This window comes from Podarcis vaucheri, assembly GCF_965113315.1.
Source record: "Podarcis vaucheri genome assembly, chromosome: 1".
In the NCBI taxonomy this organism is placed as follows: domain Eukaryota; kingdom Metazoa; phylum Chordata; class Lepidosauria; order Squamata; family Lacertidae; genus Podarcis; species Podarcis vaucheri.
The window spans coordinates 33,296,600-33,311,723 of record NC_138759.1 but is presented as its reverse complement, the minus strand read 5'-3'; the positions used below and the strand labels follow the sequence as shown (position 1 = coordinate 33,311,723).

Here is a 15,124-nt window from a genome sequence, read left to right as displayed (position 1 = left end):
TAATTCAATACAAAGTTTTAGCTTGCTGAAGTCAATGGGTTCAAGGGGATTTGTGCTATTAGATTGTTTTCCTGAAGAAAATCAGAAGGATTCTGAATTTAATAGCCATTTATTCATGATTAACACCAATGTAAGACACAACATACAGAGTATTAATCAATTCAATTATTCATTACCATTTTCAGTTTAAGCACTTGCTGGTTACAAAAGGCAGAATATCAAATGAGTCCAATTTGTTTCATTAGACAACTTAAAAAATCACTGCATGGTTTCAAAGTGGAAGAAAGGACTTTGAGCATGTTTTTTTTTATGCCACTAACATCCCTATGAAGCCAGATAGTTTATCCCTCCCTATCCCATGACTGCATCACACACAGCTAACCTATGCAGATCACACTGCTGTGCAATTCAAGGTGTCATCTCAAGTTGCATGTACTCCCACTATGCAGGACTGCCTTTAAATAGCCCTAGAATCGACAATTCTCCTTTGCACTAGTGTAATGGGAAGTAATATCCCAGTGAAAGCTAGACTGATAGAACCAATTGCATCTTTATGAAGGCTTATTATTTTTGACACCATGATGGTCTAGCAGCCCCAGAAGCAAAGATCACACATGTTTTGGTTCCAAAAATATTTAGTGCATAAATAAGGTATAGGCACATTGCTGTGTTAAGGTAGAAAATCTGTCCGCTTTAAAGCAGCTTGCATGCTGTTTCCATGCATCATGGGAACTAAAGTTCCCACTGGTAAGGTTTCGCTGTCTCTTTGCAACAGCTATTTCCTATGTGTGAGATTCTTGGCGACTACTTATTAAAGTCGAGTACCTGCACATTTACTGCTCAATCCTGTAATGAGTAAATCTGTTTCTCTGAAGTATCCAAAGTTTATTGCGGGGGAAAGCTGAATTAGATTCTGACAGCAGGACATACCAGCTGTGAACAGAGAAACAGCAGTAACTGCAGCAATGGATTCTTAAACACTAACATCCCATGAAAAATAGAGTCTGGGTTCTCAGCACTAGGTTGCATGAGTGGGACAAGAGAAGCTGATTTTGTCTGTTTACACACAACAGATTATTTTCTCTAGAATTAAAGAAAATACTTTTGTATTAAAGGGCCCTGGCCAATTTGATTTTAAATGCAGAGCCTGAAATGAAGCAATCTTTGTTATTTCTAGGGCAACAATGGCAACAGGGAATATCCAAGAGCAGCTTGCATCAGTGGGTGAAGAATACTTTCAGCAGCATCTTGAGCAAATTTAACAAGGTGCTTTAGTTCCCCATGGTTGGCATAACGACGGCAGGCTTGGCATCAGTAGCATCTTCCTCCTTCCACTGAGAAGTGATTGTCTTCAGCTGTGTGTAGAAATGTACCCCCTGAAAGAGACAAAGAGTCAGATGTTCATATCAGTTTGTGCTGCAGTCGCTGGTTTTAGTTTTAACTATAAGGCTGCAGGGGAACCTGCAGTCCTTTTGACTTTGTTGGACTCCAAATTTATCAGCCCCAGGCAGCATGGCCCATGGTCAGGAATAATTAAGAGTTGTCGTCTAGCAACATCTGGAGTGCTATAATATATATATATATAAACCTTAATGGATTACCTGTTTGCCGTAGAAATTGGTGTCCCCCCTGAAAGACCCGCGAGAACCAGTGAAGGAGAACATTGGCAAAGGCACTGGAATTGGAACATTCACACCAATCTAAAGCAAAGCCAAAATTGATAATTTTATTATAAATCAAAGAAAATGCACAAATAAATCTAAAAAGAGTCAGGCTAGGCTCAAGGTAACCTGGATTCAAATCAATGCTCTGCTATAGTCTCACTGGGTAAGCACTGAGCCGTTTCTTACTTTGTAACCTCAGGGCCAAAAAAGAAGAGAAAGAGAAAGCTTTTGCATTTTAAAAAACTTGCACGTTGAATGCAGTAATGCATTCAGCATCAGTTTGGTCCTCGGTTCGTTAATAAAATAGCCCTCAGTATCTCGTTGGTAGCGTGGCAAATGGCTCCACAAAGGGAAAATGGGGCAAGTGTATTACATTCAGATGGCGATCTCTCAGTATGAAAGGCCACACAGGAAAGAGGACAAGGTTCTTGCACCTTTAGTGTTGGAGAGGGAATTTCCCAACCCTGCTATCCAACAATCTTTTCACTAAGAGATGCTGAAGATGGAATGTGGGACAGTCTGGATGTAGAGCATCTGCTCTGTCATGGAGCTATGGTGGAGCTAAAACAGTATCCTGAGCTGTTCAGCACGAACCTCAACCTTTACATACCTGCCCAACATCTACTAAGTGAGAGTACTTCCGAGCAGTGGCACCATTGGTGGTAAAGATGGCTGTTCCATTCCCATAAGGATTTTTATTGATTATTTCAATGGCTTCATTCAGACTGTCTGCTTCCAGAACCACTAGAACTGGTCCAAAGATTTCCTCCTTATAGCAGGTCATATTGGGCTGTCAAGAAAGAAGCAACTTTTAATTGTACCGCACGTCAGATTCTGCAGAAATCTTGTTTCTGACACTTAACACAGAAACATCCTTTTCCTTCACAGGTCATCACCCCAAAGGACCCTTCTGTTCCTTTTGATGAAATGGCTACCACTCTAGGCTACCATCCCTCCCTCCAATATTGAACTCTGATGGTGACTGTTGCCAGGATTGTAACCAGACGGGGAGACTAAGAAACAAGAAGGAGGCTATCACCAAGCTTGGGAGGGGAGAACCCCAAGGTTTGCAGAAGTACATAAAAAAGAGAACCACCGCCTAATGCAGGGGGTTGGGGAGGAAACCAACAAAAAGCAAGAGGTCTGAATATACTCAGTAGGCAAGAAATGTAGATGAACAATGGAAAGAAGGGGGAAATGGGATTCTTCTCTCAACAACTTCACAGTGGACTGGCAGGACGGAATGAAGTGAGGTTGCAAAATGTGTTGTAGTCTTGTGATCCCTACAATGACCCCAGTGAAAAGTATTCATTTATTAAACAGATTTTATCCCATCTTAGAGCATATTGCCTTGCACGATGCTTCGCAAACATAAACATTTGAAAGGCACATTGAAACATCAGATACAGTGGTGCCTCGCAAGACGAAATTAATTCGTTCCGCAAGTTTTTTCTTCTTGCGAGTTTTTCGTCTTGCGATGCACGGTTTCCCATAGGAATGCATTGAAAATCAATTAATGCGTTCCTAGGGAAACCGCCTTCAGACCAGGTCCGGGGACAGTCTGTCCCCCGACCTCTTCTGAAGGCTGGGGGGGGGGACAAGGGCTTTTCTTCCCACCCCCAGCCTTCAGAAGGCTGTTCTGAAGGCTGGGGGTGGGAAGAAAAGCCCTTCTCCCCACCTCCAGCCCCGCAAGCTCCGGGGACAGGAGGGCTTTGCTGCCGACTGCCAGCATTTTAAAAACCCCCGCTGTCCCGGGGCGATTTTAAAATGCTGGTGGGTGGCAGCGAGAAGAGGTCGGGCGGGGGGCGAAAGTCTCCCCCCCCGCCTGCCTTCAAAAGCCGTCGGGAACAGCGGAGAAAGGCGCTGCCTTTCTCCGCTCTCCCGGGAAGGCAGGCAGGGGGGAGCAAAGACTTTTCCTGGACCTCTTCTGAAGGCGGGCGGGGGGCGAAAGTCTTTTCCCCCCGCCTGCCTTCAAAAGCCGTCGGGCGCTGCCTTTCTCCGCTCTCCCGGGAAGGCAGGCAGGGGGGAGCAAAGACTTTCGCCCCCCGCCGGCCTTCAGAAGAGGTCCTGGACCTCTTCTGAAGGCGGGCGGGGGGCGAAAGTCTCCCCCCCCCCGCCTGCCTTCAAAAGCCGTCGGGAACAGCGGAGAAAGGCGCTGCCTTTCTCCGCTCTCCCGGGAAGGCAGGCAGGGGGGAGCAAAGACTTTCGCCCCCCGCCGGCCTTCAGAAGAGGTCCAAGACCTCTTCTGAAGGCCGGCGGGGGGCGAAAGTCTTTGCTCCCCCCGCCTGCCTTCAAAAGCCGTCCGCGATAGCGGGAAGCGCTTCCCTGCTATGCCGGACTGCTTTTAAAATGCTGGCGGTGGGGAGCAAAGCCTTTCGGCCCCCGCCGGCCTTCCTGGACCTCTTCTGAAGGCCGGAGGGGGGGAAAGGCTTTGCTCCCCACCACCAGCATTTAAAAGAGGTCCCCGGAGATTTCCCTATGGGCTTTCGTCTTGCGAAGCAAGCCCATAGGGAAATTCGTCTTGCGAAGTGCCTCCAAAACAGAAAACCCTTTCGTCTTGCGGGTTTTCCGTCTTGCGAGGCATTCGTCTTGCGGGGTACCACTGTACAACCAGTAAATGCCACGTTGCACAATTGTTCAAATGCCAGTCACATCTAAGGCATTCAAAAATATGCCAATTTACCATTTTTTTAATTCAGGGAAAGGCTCTCCAGCGCATTCCAGCCTTTATTATTCCTTATCCATCCATTCCCATATATCCACCAAACATCATTCTTGAACTTCACCACTTTTTGACTACCATTCCACATTCTAGCCACAGCTCACTTCAATAGCCAGGTATCGGGACATTTGCAACATTTCACTATGGCACAAAATATAGCTGTGGGCCAACACCAGTGTTTTGAAGACCAAAGGGAAGGCTACCTCTTGGAACATGCTGGATCAATGTTCATGTCTTCCTTAGTTTTAAGGTGTTTTAATTTGCACCTGCTGATCAGTACACCAGCTCACCTTGACCTTCGCAAGGATTGTCGGTCCAACAAAATTGCCATTTTCAAAACCTTTCACTCTGATATTTCGTCCATCGAGAAGGATGCTAGCCCCTTCCTTTGCTCCACTGTCAATCAGTTGACAGACACGCTCTTTGGCCTGGGGACTGATCAGCGGCCCCAGATCTGCTCCAGGCTGGTCTCCTATGACAAGACACAAAACCTGCTCAAATCCTAAACTCTTCTTTTTGAACACCTAACAAAAATCAAGCAATAAAGCAAGCAATGTCAACATAGGAAATTAAACATGGTTCCTCATGATGCAGCCTTGTAACACTGCCACATGTTTAGCCCATCCAAGGCTAACTGTGCTCTTTAGCTTCAGTCACAGGTTTATTTTAATAGTGCCATATATTCTGATCCTTTTCAGCGTAGCTAAGTAATTAGCTAGCCAGCTATGCAACTCTTAATTTTGGTGACAAGGCAGTGAAGTTCCATAAAGTGAACATGGTTTTTATTATAAGGTTAAATGCAATGAGCGTTCCGAGATCTTATTACATTATGAAAAAGAAGTGACTGACCCCACTAAGAAAGCAAATTTATTAGACACTTGAGAGGAACAATTTAATGGACAGAAGTTGCACTGATCATCTTCACGGCTCCAAAAATGAGCCTTTAACAAGCACATTACAACATACATTCTAATGCTCTAGATTAGACAACCTGTGGCTCTCCATGTGTTGCCCACATGTGTGGAGCCCAACAACATCTGGGAGGCGGCAGGTTGCCCACTCTTTTTCTAGATCTGCAAAAATTGGATTGGATTAAAACAAATGCATCGGCACCTGCGTTAACTCGCAGCTTCTTGGCTCTCTCCACCAGTTCGGGCAGCCAGTTCTGAGCCTCTCCCACCAAGACTGCTGTGGATAATGCCATGCAACGTTGCCCAGCTGCTCCAAAAGCTGCTCCAACCAACTGATTCAGGGTGTTCTCCTTATTGGCATCTGGCATCACTACTCCATGGTTCTTGGCTCCCTAGAATGAAATGTACTTTTTTATTTTTTAAAAAAGCTGAAAATATATATATTGAGCAACAGTAATCTTCAAACATCAGCTTAAATGGTCCCAGACCTTCAAGGAAAATGTGGCTGTTACACCAATGTAAAATCAGAACGAAAAAAGGTGAAAGGTGTCACAAAAAGTTTTTTGAGATTTTCTGCTAGATAATTAAGTGCTCCTGAATATATGGAGTATTTAAAGGTTTCGTGTTAACCATACTGAAAATGACTTTGAAGTTTGTCCTTTTTGACTGTAACATCAGAACTTCAGAAATACAATTCAGGACATTAAAATTATAGATTTTTTCCAGGATCATCAACAACTATCCTATAAACAGAGATGTCAAGTGGTGCATTATGCGGAGTTTTACCATATTGGCCTGCACTCTCTTGCCGTTCTTGGAACCCCTTTCATAGATATATTCTCCAGCCTGATTAGATCCTACAAAGCTGATTGCTTTGATATCAGGGTGATCACAAATAAAATTCACGGCTGAAAAAAGAAAAGAAAAACAAAACACTGTTCATTATATCTCAGCACCGAAGAGCTCTCCATCTTTGTGCTGTGGCAACAATAACCTAAACAAATAAACCAAATTTCTCCCTACATATATTAAGTAAAATAGAAACATTGTCACCCCTCCCCCCCACATCTTTCCCCCTTTTCTCCCTAATGTCTCAACAAATGAAACTGATTTGTAAAAATGTTACATGGGGGGGGGGGAGGGACATGAGAGAGAGAGAGAGAGAGAGAGAGAGAGACATTGCACATACTTTTGTAAATCAAGAAAAACTTTAATAAAAATACATTTTTTAAAAAATTTAACCAGATTTCTCCCTCTCTCACACTCCAATGTTCTCACAGAACATCCTTAAAACAAAAACACTCTCCCATTTGGGCTCTCTACTTGGCTCACCAACCCTCACACCTTCCTTGTTCCCAGATCACTACACAAACACATGATCTGGGCAAGCAAATAACCTGGTCACACTTGCAAATAGGGAAGACCAAGAGTGGTAAAAGGGGAAGATTTTGTTCTAGCCTTTCAAGGCATACCTCTTGAAGGAGTGGGGAATTTGCCCCTGTGATTACCAGGATCAAAGTGGGAAAGATGGAGAAGGCGCTTATTTTTAAACAGCTAAAAGAGAACACAAGCACCCAATCTTGGCTATATAGCACACCCCTGCCTGCATGATATCAACATGATATCAACCCCGATGCACACTCTTTATCAGCAGATAAAGCACAGCCGAAAGTTGCACTCAGGAGAGCATTATTTACAAGCTTTATTCAGCGTTGATCAGAACAGAGAAAGACATGACTGTCTGCATCAGTGTCTTCGACAGAGAGAGAAAACGAAAGCAATAGCAAACATAAACATCCTCTGAACAGGAAATACGCAGGCTGTGACACAAACATCCTGCTCCCTTTTAAGGTGGAGCGGAAATATCCTAACACTCTGCCCCTACACTACAGTCTTGGAGGCCTGCCCTGCATTTGTTATGGTTATTTTTATCTTTTTATTAAATTTCTATACTGCCTTTCATCTGAGGATCACAGGGCCGTTTACAATACAAAAACACAAGAATGCAGAACACCGTAACAAACAAAAGCAATTCCCCCTCCCCAGTTTATGGGTTGTTTAATTAGCCAAAGGCCTGGAATAAGAGGAATGTTTTTGCCTTAAACATTTTGTAATGAATGGCGCCAGGCGAGCCTCCCCTGGAATTACCTGTGTGTTGTCCGTGGATGATGTTCAGTGTTCCATCGGGGGCGCCAGCATCCTGCAGCAGCTTTGCAAGAAACATGAGGGCTCCCGGCACCCGCTCTGAAGGCTTCATCAAGAAAGTGTTCCCGCACACCATGGCCATGGGAAACATCCAGAGAGGAATCATGGCTGGGAAATTGAAAGGTGCTATGCCTGCGCACACTCCCAGAGGCAAGCGGTAGGTGTAAGTGTCCATATCTTTAGTGATGGAGGGAAGGGTCTCGCCCAGCATAAGGGATGTCACACTACAAGCATGTTCAACGACCTCTGCAACAAAGAACAGGGACTTCTCAGTTTCCAAATGCCCCTGGAAATGCTCTTTTCCGTAGGTGGGTAAACTAAGGCCCGGGGGCTGGATCCGGCCAATCGCCTTCTAAATCTGGCCTTTGGGCGGTCCAGGAATCAGCGTGTTTTTACATGAGTAGAATGTGTGCTTTTATTTAAAATGCCTCTCTGGGTTATTTGTGGGGCCTGCCTGGTCTTTTTACAGGAGCAGAATGTGTGCTTTTATTTAAAATGCATCTCTGGGTTATTTGTGGGGCATAGGAATTGGTTCATTCCCCCCCAAAAAAATATATATATAGTCTGGCCCCCCACAAGGTCTGAGGGACAGTGGAGTGGCCCCTTGCTGCAAAGGTTTGCTGACCCCTGCAGTCTTTTCAATGTCCTCACAACCTGGTTAGCTTTTCCAGCTCCTTCACTATAACTCATACAATACAATCACCACCATCCAGAAATACTCCTTATTCCAACAGGGATAGGCAGCTGCTTGAGAATTACTTCGATTCAGATAATTAACGGGTGAGGTGGATTCATGTCCAAATGGAGACAGGAAGTATGGTAACGGGATTCTAGCATAAAGGAATACTGTCAGTATTATCAGAAAGATATCAGAAAGGAAAACAAAGCTCTTAGCATTTCAGAATATACTCGAAATATACAAAGCGAAAAAAGCAGAAGTGTTGTTTAAAATTCACAGAATACTTAGAATTCCTTCTTGGAAGGTTACAGAAGGGGCTATCCTCCCAAGGCCCTAGAACGTCTAGTACTCAGAAGTATTCTGCTCTTCCCTCAGCCCGTGAAAAGCCATTTTCTATGTACAGCAAGAGGTGCCGGCAGCTTACGGAGGCCTCGAAACACATCTCCCTCAGCATCAGCCAGGGTCTTCCCTTGCTCTAAGGTGATCAGTTTTGAAATTTCTTTCTGGTGATTAAAAAAAAGAAAAGAAAAGGTAATGAGAATTCCTGAAACCGAGAAAAGGGAAACTCAACAAAGGTGGAAATAAAGCTCATCTACTGAACCAGAAGGCAAGAAGCAAGATTTACTGGGCTGCAGGAGGCCAAGTGCAATAGTAGGGAAAAGCCACTCTGCACATGAGTAATCACCACCCTGCTCCCATCTTATGGTGGATGGGTCATTTGGATCACTCAGAATGAGAATAAAATGCAATTTTGCAAAAGAAGAAGAAGAAGTCTTAAAGACTAATAATGTTATTCTGGCATAGGTTTTCAAGGACTACAGTTCACTTCATCCTGTTTCTAGGCAGGCTATGAACTCTATGTAGAGCAAGATAACATACCTCCTGAACAGGGTAAAATTATTTAATGTGAGAAGAGGCTTGTACACTTTATTTTGCTCATTTCTGTAACGATTTTGTAGGGAAGGCTATCTTAATTTCCATTTTGTAGCCAAGGGCCAAGGGCTATAAAATGATTGTTTTTCAATCAGGCATTATACTAATTTTATTAAATAAATAATAAAATTAGTATAACGCCTGATTGAAGAAAAAACCCCACCACAAAGCATTTTACAAGAATAAATCAATAACATTATCAGGACCCACAGTTTAAAAATAACTGTTCAAAACACACACAGTCTGGTCAGTCCAGTTCCTCACCAGATTGTCTTTGATGAGCTGTTGGTATCGCAAGAAGACTTGCTGCCGACTCAGAATGGATGTCTCAGCCCAGTTCGGTAGAGATTTCTTGCACGAAGCCACTGCTGCTTCCATCTCACTTTGTGTAGCTTTGGGGACACGACCAACCACTTCATTGGTGGCCTGTTAGAATAGTAACACCAAAAAATGGTCATTATAAATGTGCCACCGACTCAGGATTGCCTTAACATAGGAATCCACAGATTGTGGCTAAATTTCAGGGCCAACTAATTATCTTCTAGGAGCTAGTTGCAAAGTCCAGTCCAGCCCAACCTCAATTTCAGTGGGTCACTCTCCCAAGTAAGGATATTTAAGTTTACGGCCTTAAATTCATGATAAACTGAGCAATCCTAACCCCTGACGTGCAGGGAGTGGCAGAATGCTGTGGCCATTCCTGCAGTCCATGACAGCTGGGATGGAAGTTTATTATTTCTTTGCACAATACCCACTCAATACCCATTACAAGGGTTGGGACAACCAGAACCCAGAAACAATAAGTGAAATGGCTCCAAATCTGCTGCAACAGACTTCCATGTCCTGTGCAAACAGAAAATGCTTAGCTGATTATGAACCTTCTTCTTTGAAGGCACTAATCAAGGAAGGGTGTCATCTCTAATATATAGAAATGGGATTTCTTGAGAATCCAAGATGGGGATGAATAGCAAACTTTTGAGTCTCAGCTGCAAAGTTGCCACGTCTCTGAATAGATCAGCAGGGGAGGAAAAGTGAATGCAGCATGCTTCGCTAACAGCACATGAACTCATGCCTGACAATCAGGGATTTATCTTAGGGATTGTGGTAGATGACCCTTACTCTGAAAAACATGGTGAAAATTAAAGGGTTCAGGAACTCAGACCAGACCAAATTTCATTAAATCATACACAGACTGTTGGGGTCTGCTAATTGGGCCCAATCTGCCTTGGTCGACTCTACTAAAACAAAACTCTACAAGAGAGAAAAACTCCCAATAATTACACAGATTAAAATAGCTCAGAAAGAAAGAAAACATTAAGCACAACCTTATCCAGCGAATTAACATAAGCGCTTACATTTAAATCTCAATAGTCTGAGCAAGATGCTGTCAAAAGCCCAAATAAATGCTGACCTCGGCTTGGCTGGCTGGCTGCGGAGAGATCCCACCAATCCAGGTTTTATGGGAACTTAGACCGTGGGTGTTCACCTCTTCCACCCCAGTTACCTTGTGACACTGTCCTTGAAGCCTTAACAGGAGACATCTGTATGCAAGCTCATTATTTCTGATGTTCTAACCCACGGGTAGGCAAACTAAGACCTGGGGGCCAGATCCAGCCCAATTGCCTTCTAAATCCGGCCCGTGGACGGTTCGGGAATCAGAGTGTTTTTACATGAGTAGAATGTGTGATTTTATTGAAAATGCATCCCTGGGTTATTTGTGGGGAATAGGAATTTGTTCTTTTCCCCCCTTCAAAATATAGTCCGGCCCCCCACAAGGTCTGAGGGACAGTGGACCTGGCCCCTGCTGAAAAGTTTGCTAACCCCCGTTCTAACCCATTCCCATAAACCAGTCTTAAAAGGGGTGATATCACCACAGGGACACACGACTTTAAAGTTGCCAGACTAGCCTCCAGATAAAATCAGTTGTAGTTTGTCTCACTAGGAGGACTCAGGAGTACATTAAGCAAAATAATGTCAGTGATTACGTACCTACACTTAGTGTCTGGAATCTTAAGCCTGGGATGGGGAACTCATAGCCTTCTGGATGTTACTGTCAACTCTCATCAGCCCCAGTCAGAATGGTCAATAGTCAGGGATGATGGAAGTTGTAGTCCAGCGACATCCAGAGGACCACATGTCCTCTAAGCTCACTGCTTTAAGTTCCAGCCAAACAACTTCATTCCTCTGCCGGTGATAAATTGGACCACATGACAGCTTATGCAGAAAGACATTTTAAATTTCAAGCTAAAGACAGCTTTGGAATTCAGACTACTGAAGCAATTCCATTTTAAAGTGTTGCTCTTGAGTGCCTCTTCCTTCTTACACTGGTCAACTGCACAATCCAACCCTTTCCTGCCTCAAAGAAGAAAAGCACAAAAGAAAAAGGAAGTTTACTTACTGGGTTGTGAATATTAATCCATTCATTACTTTTGGAATCAACAAATTTGCCATCGATGAACAGCTTGGTTGTTGGCTGCAGAATACAAAGAGTTGGTCAGTGTCAGAGTTTATCTGAATGCTGAAATACCAACTAAGCTAAACTCTTTCACATACTTAACATAAGGATTAAGTATCAATTCTTTTTTCCTTTCTCTCCCTCTAATTCTCTTCACGGAGCTGCACTCATTTATCCACATTTATCTGCAACCAAAGTTAATGAATACTGCCAGAAAAGTGGGTTGAGAATTTGCAATCCACAAGATTGTTTAAAGCCAATATACTTGCAAGTAAAACTTTATTTTGCAAGAAACCAACTCACCACTGAAGATGAATAGGAGGATGAAAAATGCCAGTTTGCCTTCCTCTGGATCTACAAGATGGAAAAAACAGGAACACAGAACTTACTCAGCAGCACAGCTACAATTTTCCGTGAAGACATTCAGCTACCCTAAATTCACCCAAGGCTGTGCCATGAGCAGTCGACATATTCACTCATTTTCAAACTGCCATAATTTACTACTGCTTTGTGTCATATGCAAATTTGTGTTCTCTTTTGCAGGTGGAGTAGAGCGCCAAGGACTGAACTGGGGCCACACGTAAGTATTAATATGCCTGACAAACATGGAGAAATGAAGGCCCTGAAAAAAGACTGGGAAAATTGAGGCGCAGGGGAGAATGTTTTTCTGTTTTTCCCAAAGTCTCTTTTTTTCTTTTGGCTTTCTCCCCAAATAAATAGAAAAAAATCTAGGTTGCGGGGAATGGATTATGAAGTCATTTCCTTTAGAACGATGAATGAAATGTTTAATAAAATATCTTCCTATATTTAGTCCTCCAAAATGATATCTAGAAATGATGTAACAGGAACACTTTTTTGTAAGACTATGTACAGGATCAGATCATTACAATTCCTGTACACAAAGGACAGGCAAATCCTGAGTTGTAGACAGAGAACAACCCACAAATACAGTCGTAAGATGCATTTCTGTGGAAGGAATTCAACATCATGCTATGGTGATTGTTGTCAGTGCAAGCATTTTGGCTTGCCAGACAAAATTATCCCCCCTCTGCTCCCCTGTGCACTGTTGCAGGAGTTCTCTTTCAGGGGGCATGGAGTGGTGTACAGGAAGGAAGGTTCTTGCCCACAGCTTCTGCTGATGAAACTCATTAGTTGAATGCCACCCAAAAGGAAAGGGTAGAGAAGCTTGTTTCAATCCATGCAAGCCTTCAGTTTTTAGACACCCATGATAAATATGACACGTAATAAGAATAATTATTATTTGAAACATACATTTATGCTTATGAGGTTTGGGGAGAAAGTACCTACTAGACTGTATAAATATTACCTTTGGGGGGGGGAAAGCTAGCATTGTCAGAGGATAATATTATTTTAAATTATCTATCTACTACATGGAATTTGACAACTGGTCAACATAAATAGATTCTCCGCACCCTCACTACTGCTAAAATACTGATATTGATAGAAGAGATGTCAACTGTTGCAAAATACAAATGGAGAGCTTATAGACATAGACTGCATATGGACAAATATTGTTATTTGGAAAACATTTATAAAAAATATAGTAGGTTATAATTAAATGTATATGTATTGGAATAATAATTTCATTTATAGACCTTTGTGTTATATATGTATAGAATTATAGGGGGTTTTGTATTTTTATGCACCTTTTCTTTTCCTTTTTCTCACTTTATTTTGTTCATCTGAAATCTTTTCATTTGTAAATTTAAAAGTCCATAATGAATATGATGGCATAGCTTCTCAACCATGATTCATACTCACCTGAGATATGGATATACAGTGGTACCTCGGAAGTCAAACGGAATCCATTCGACTTCCAAAATGTTCGGAAACCAAGGCACGGATTCGGATTGGCTGCAGGAAGCTCCTTCAAAATTGTCAGGAGAAGGAACTTCCTATGTACTTTTAAGCCATTTGCAAATATTCCCTTGGGTTTGCACGACTAAGTTTCTCCATAGCACTCATTAATCACAACTCTGACTTCCTACCTTTCAGAGCTTTTAGCCAATGAGTGAGCAGGTTCCTATCTCACAAAGCAATTCCTTCAAACGTTCCTTGCACATTTTGCTTTTGTTCTACAAGGGCAAGAGATTATTTTATGTTTAAAGGAACTCAAAGTCTGGCCTGATACAGCTGTACCCCCCTGCCTGGACTCCCAGCGAGGGCCCTGTATCCATTTGTCATAGAAAGCCAAAAAGGTTTATGCCTTCTTCCCCTTGTCCAAACTTCTTCACTGTCTCTTTCAAAGCTCCATAGATGAAACTGTAGTAAGGAACCTGCAAGATTTTCCAGTGTGCATTTCATTTGGAACTACAGCATGTCACACAGTTGTAGAGGGCAGTAACCAATTCAGTAGTCATTTCAAACACAACTCGTGGTTAATTAAGATCTACAACACATATGTTAATTCTGTACTGAGACAGGTTTACTCTGGTTGTAAATCGCTTTGGGGTTGCCCCAGGGTTGCAATTGACAAATAAACAAGCTAATACTCTGCAAGGCAATTAGAGAGTTGAACTGTCATGTATGAACGGATCCCTGTATGTACTTGGCCCCATAATCACAGAGTGGTGTGTGTTCAAGGCGGCTATACACACTTACCATGGAGGAATTTAGCAGAACTAGCCTCCAGGTAAATAGGCATAGACCAGCGTGCACTGCATACATTCAACAGTGCTTTAGACTTTGGAGAAGTACAATCTAAAGCAAGGGTGGGCAGAAGATAAGCCCACCAGCCAGTTTTCCGTGGGATTCTTCTTGCAATGGGCTCCTGCCTGCATGGATCCCGGTCTGATCCTACAACACGCGTTGCGATGTCCTGAGGCGGCTTATGTACACTCAGGGATAACTGAAAGCAAAGGGGAGCGATTGCACCTTCGCCTTTCAGAAATCCCGAGTGTACCCTCGCTTCGCACGTGAGAAAGCAAGCGGGTCCACCCACTCAAGGCTGAAGTTCGCTGGCTCCTGCGAAGCGATCCCCTTCGCAAGCCAGATTTCATCGCCTTTTGCAAGGGGGGCGGAGCGAGTGCGGTGGGACGAGAGTCGATCCCGCTCCAAGGGCTATTCCGGGGTGTGTGTGTAAATTATCCCCCTGCCCGCTCGCCCGTATGTGTTCTTGGGAGTATTCAGGAGGGCAGTTGAAATGGAGGAAGGGGCAAGATCTCCCGCCTCCCGCGGACCCGAAACCCCCAAAAGGAGCCCTCCCCATTCCCCCCAGCCCAGTCTCTTTCGGGGCCGCTCCCACTCCAGCATGCAGTCTCACCCCGAGCCAGAGGCGCCGCCCTCCCTGAGACCCCCGAGCCGCAGTCACCGCCGCCATTCTGCCAGCGACCACCTGCCAAAAGGCGCCCCGCCCACCTCCAGCTCAACCATCGAACCCCGCCCGATCTTTGAGCTTGGCCAATGGAATCACGAGCCCCGACGTTTTCTCCTCCCCTTTCTCCCTTAGCAAGCCAATGGGATAGTGCTAGAACCTGGCTCGGACCCACCCCTTCAGCTCCGCGTTTCGATTGGCTACGTTGCCGTCAACGCCCCCTC

At 43.9% G+C, this 15,124-nt stretch overlaps 1 protein-coding gene across 1 annotated transcript; it reads right to left on the bottom strand.

The window, feature by feature from the left end:
• Positions 1 to 90: 90 nt before the first annotated feature.
• Positions 91 to 14,986, bottom strand: ALDH6A1 (aldehyde dehydrogenase 6 family member A1). Its single transcript, XM_082214998.1, has 12 exons — positions 14,850 to 14,986; positions 11,870 to 11,920; positions 11,510 to 11,584; positions 9,379 to 9,540; positions 8,606 to 8,684; positions 7,446 to 7,748; positions 6,084 to 6,205; positions 5,500 to 5,689; positions 4,677 to 4,858; positions 2,275 to 2,454; positions 1,602 to 1,700; positions 91 to 1,376 (listed from the first exon to the last, which is right to left on the bottom strand). The coding sequence occupies exons 1-12, from the start codon at positions 14,904 to 14,906 to the stop codon at positions 1,272 to 1,274; spliced, it is 1,605 nt and encodes a 534-aa protein (XP_082071124.1). The 5' UTR covers positions 14,907 to 14,986; the 3' UTR covers positions 91 to 1,271.
• Between the last annotated feature and the right edge of the window lie 138 nt (positions 14,987 to 15,124).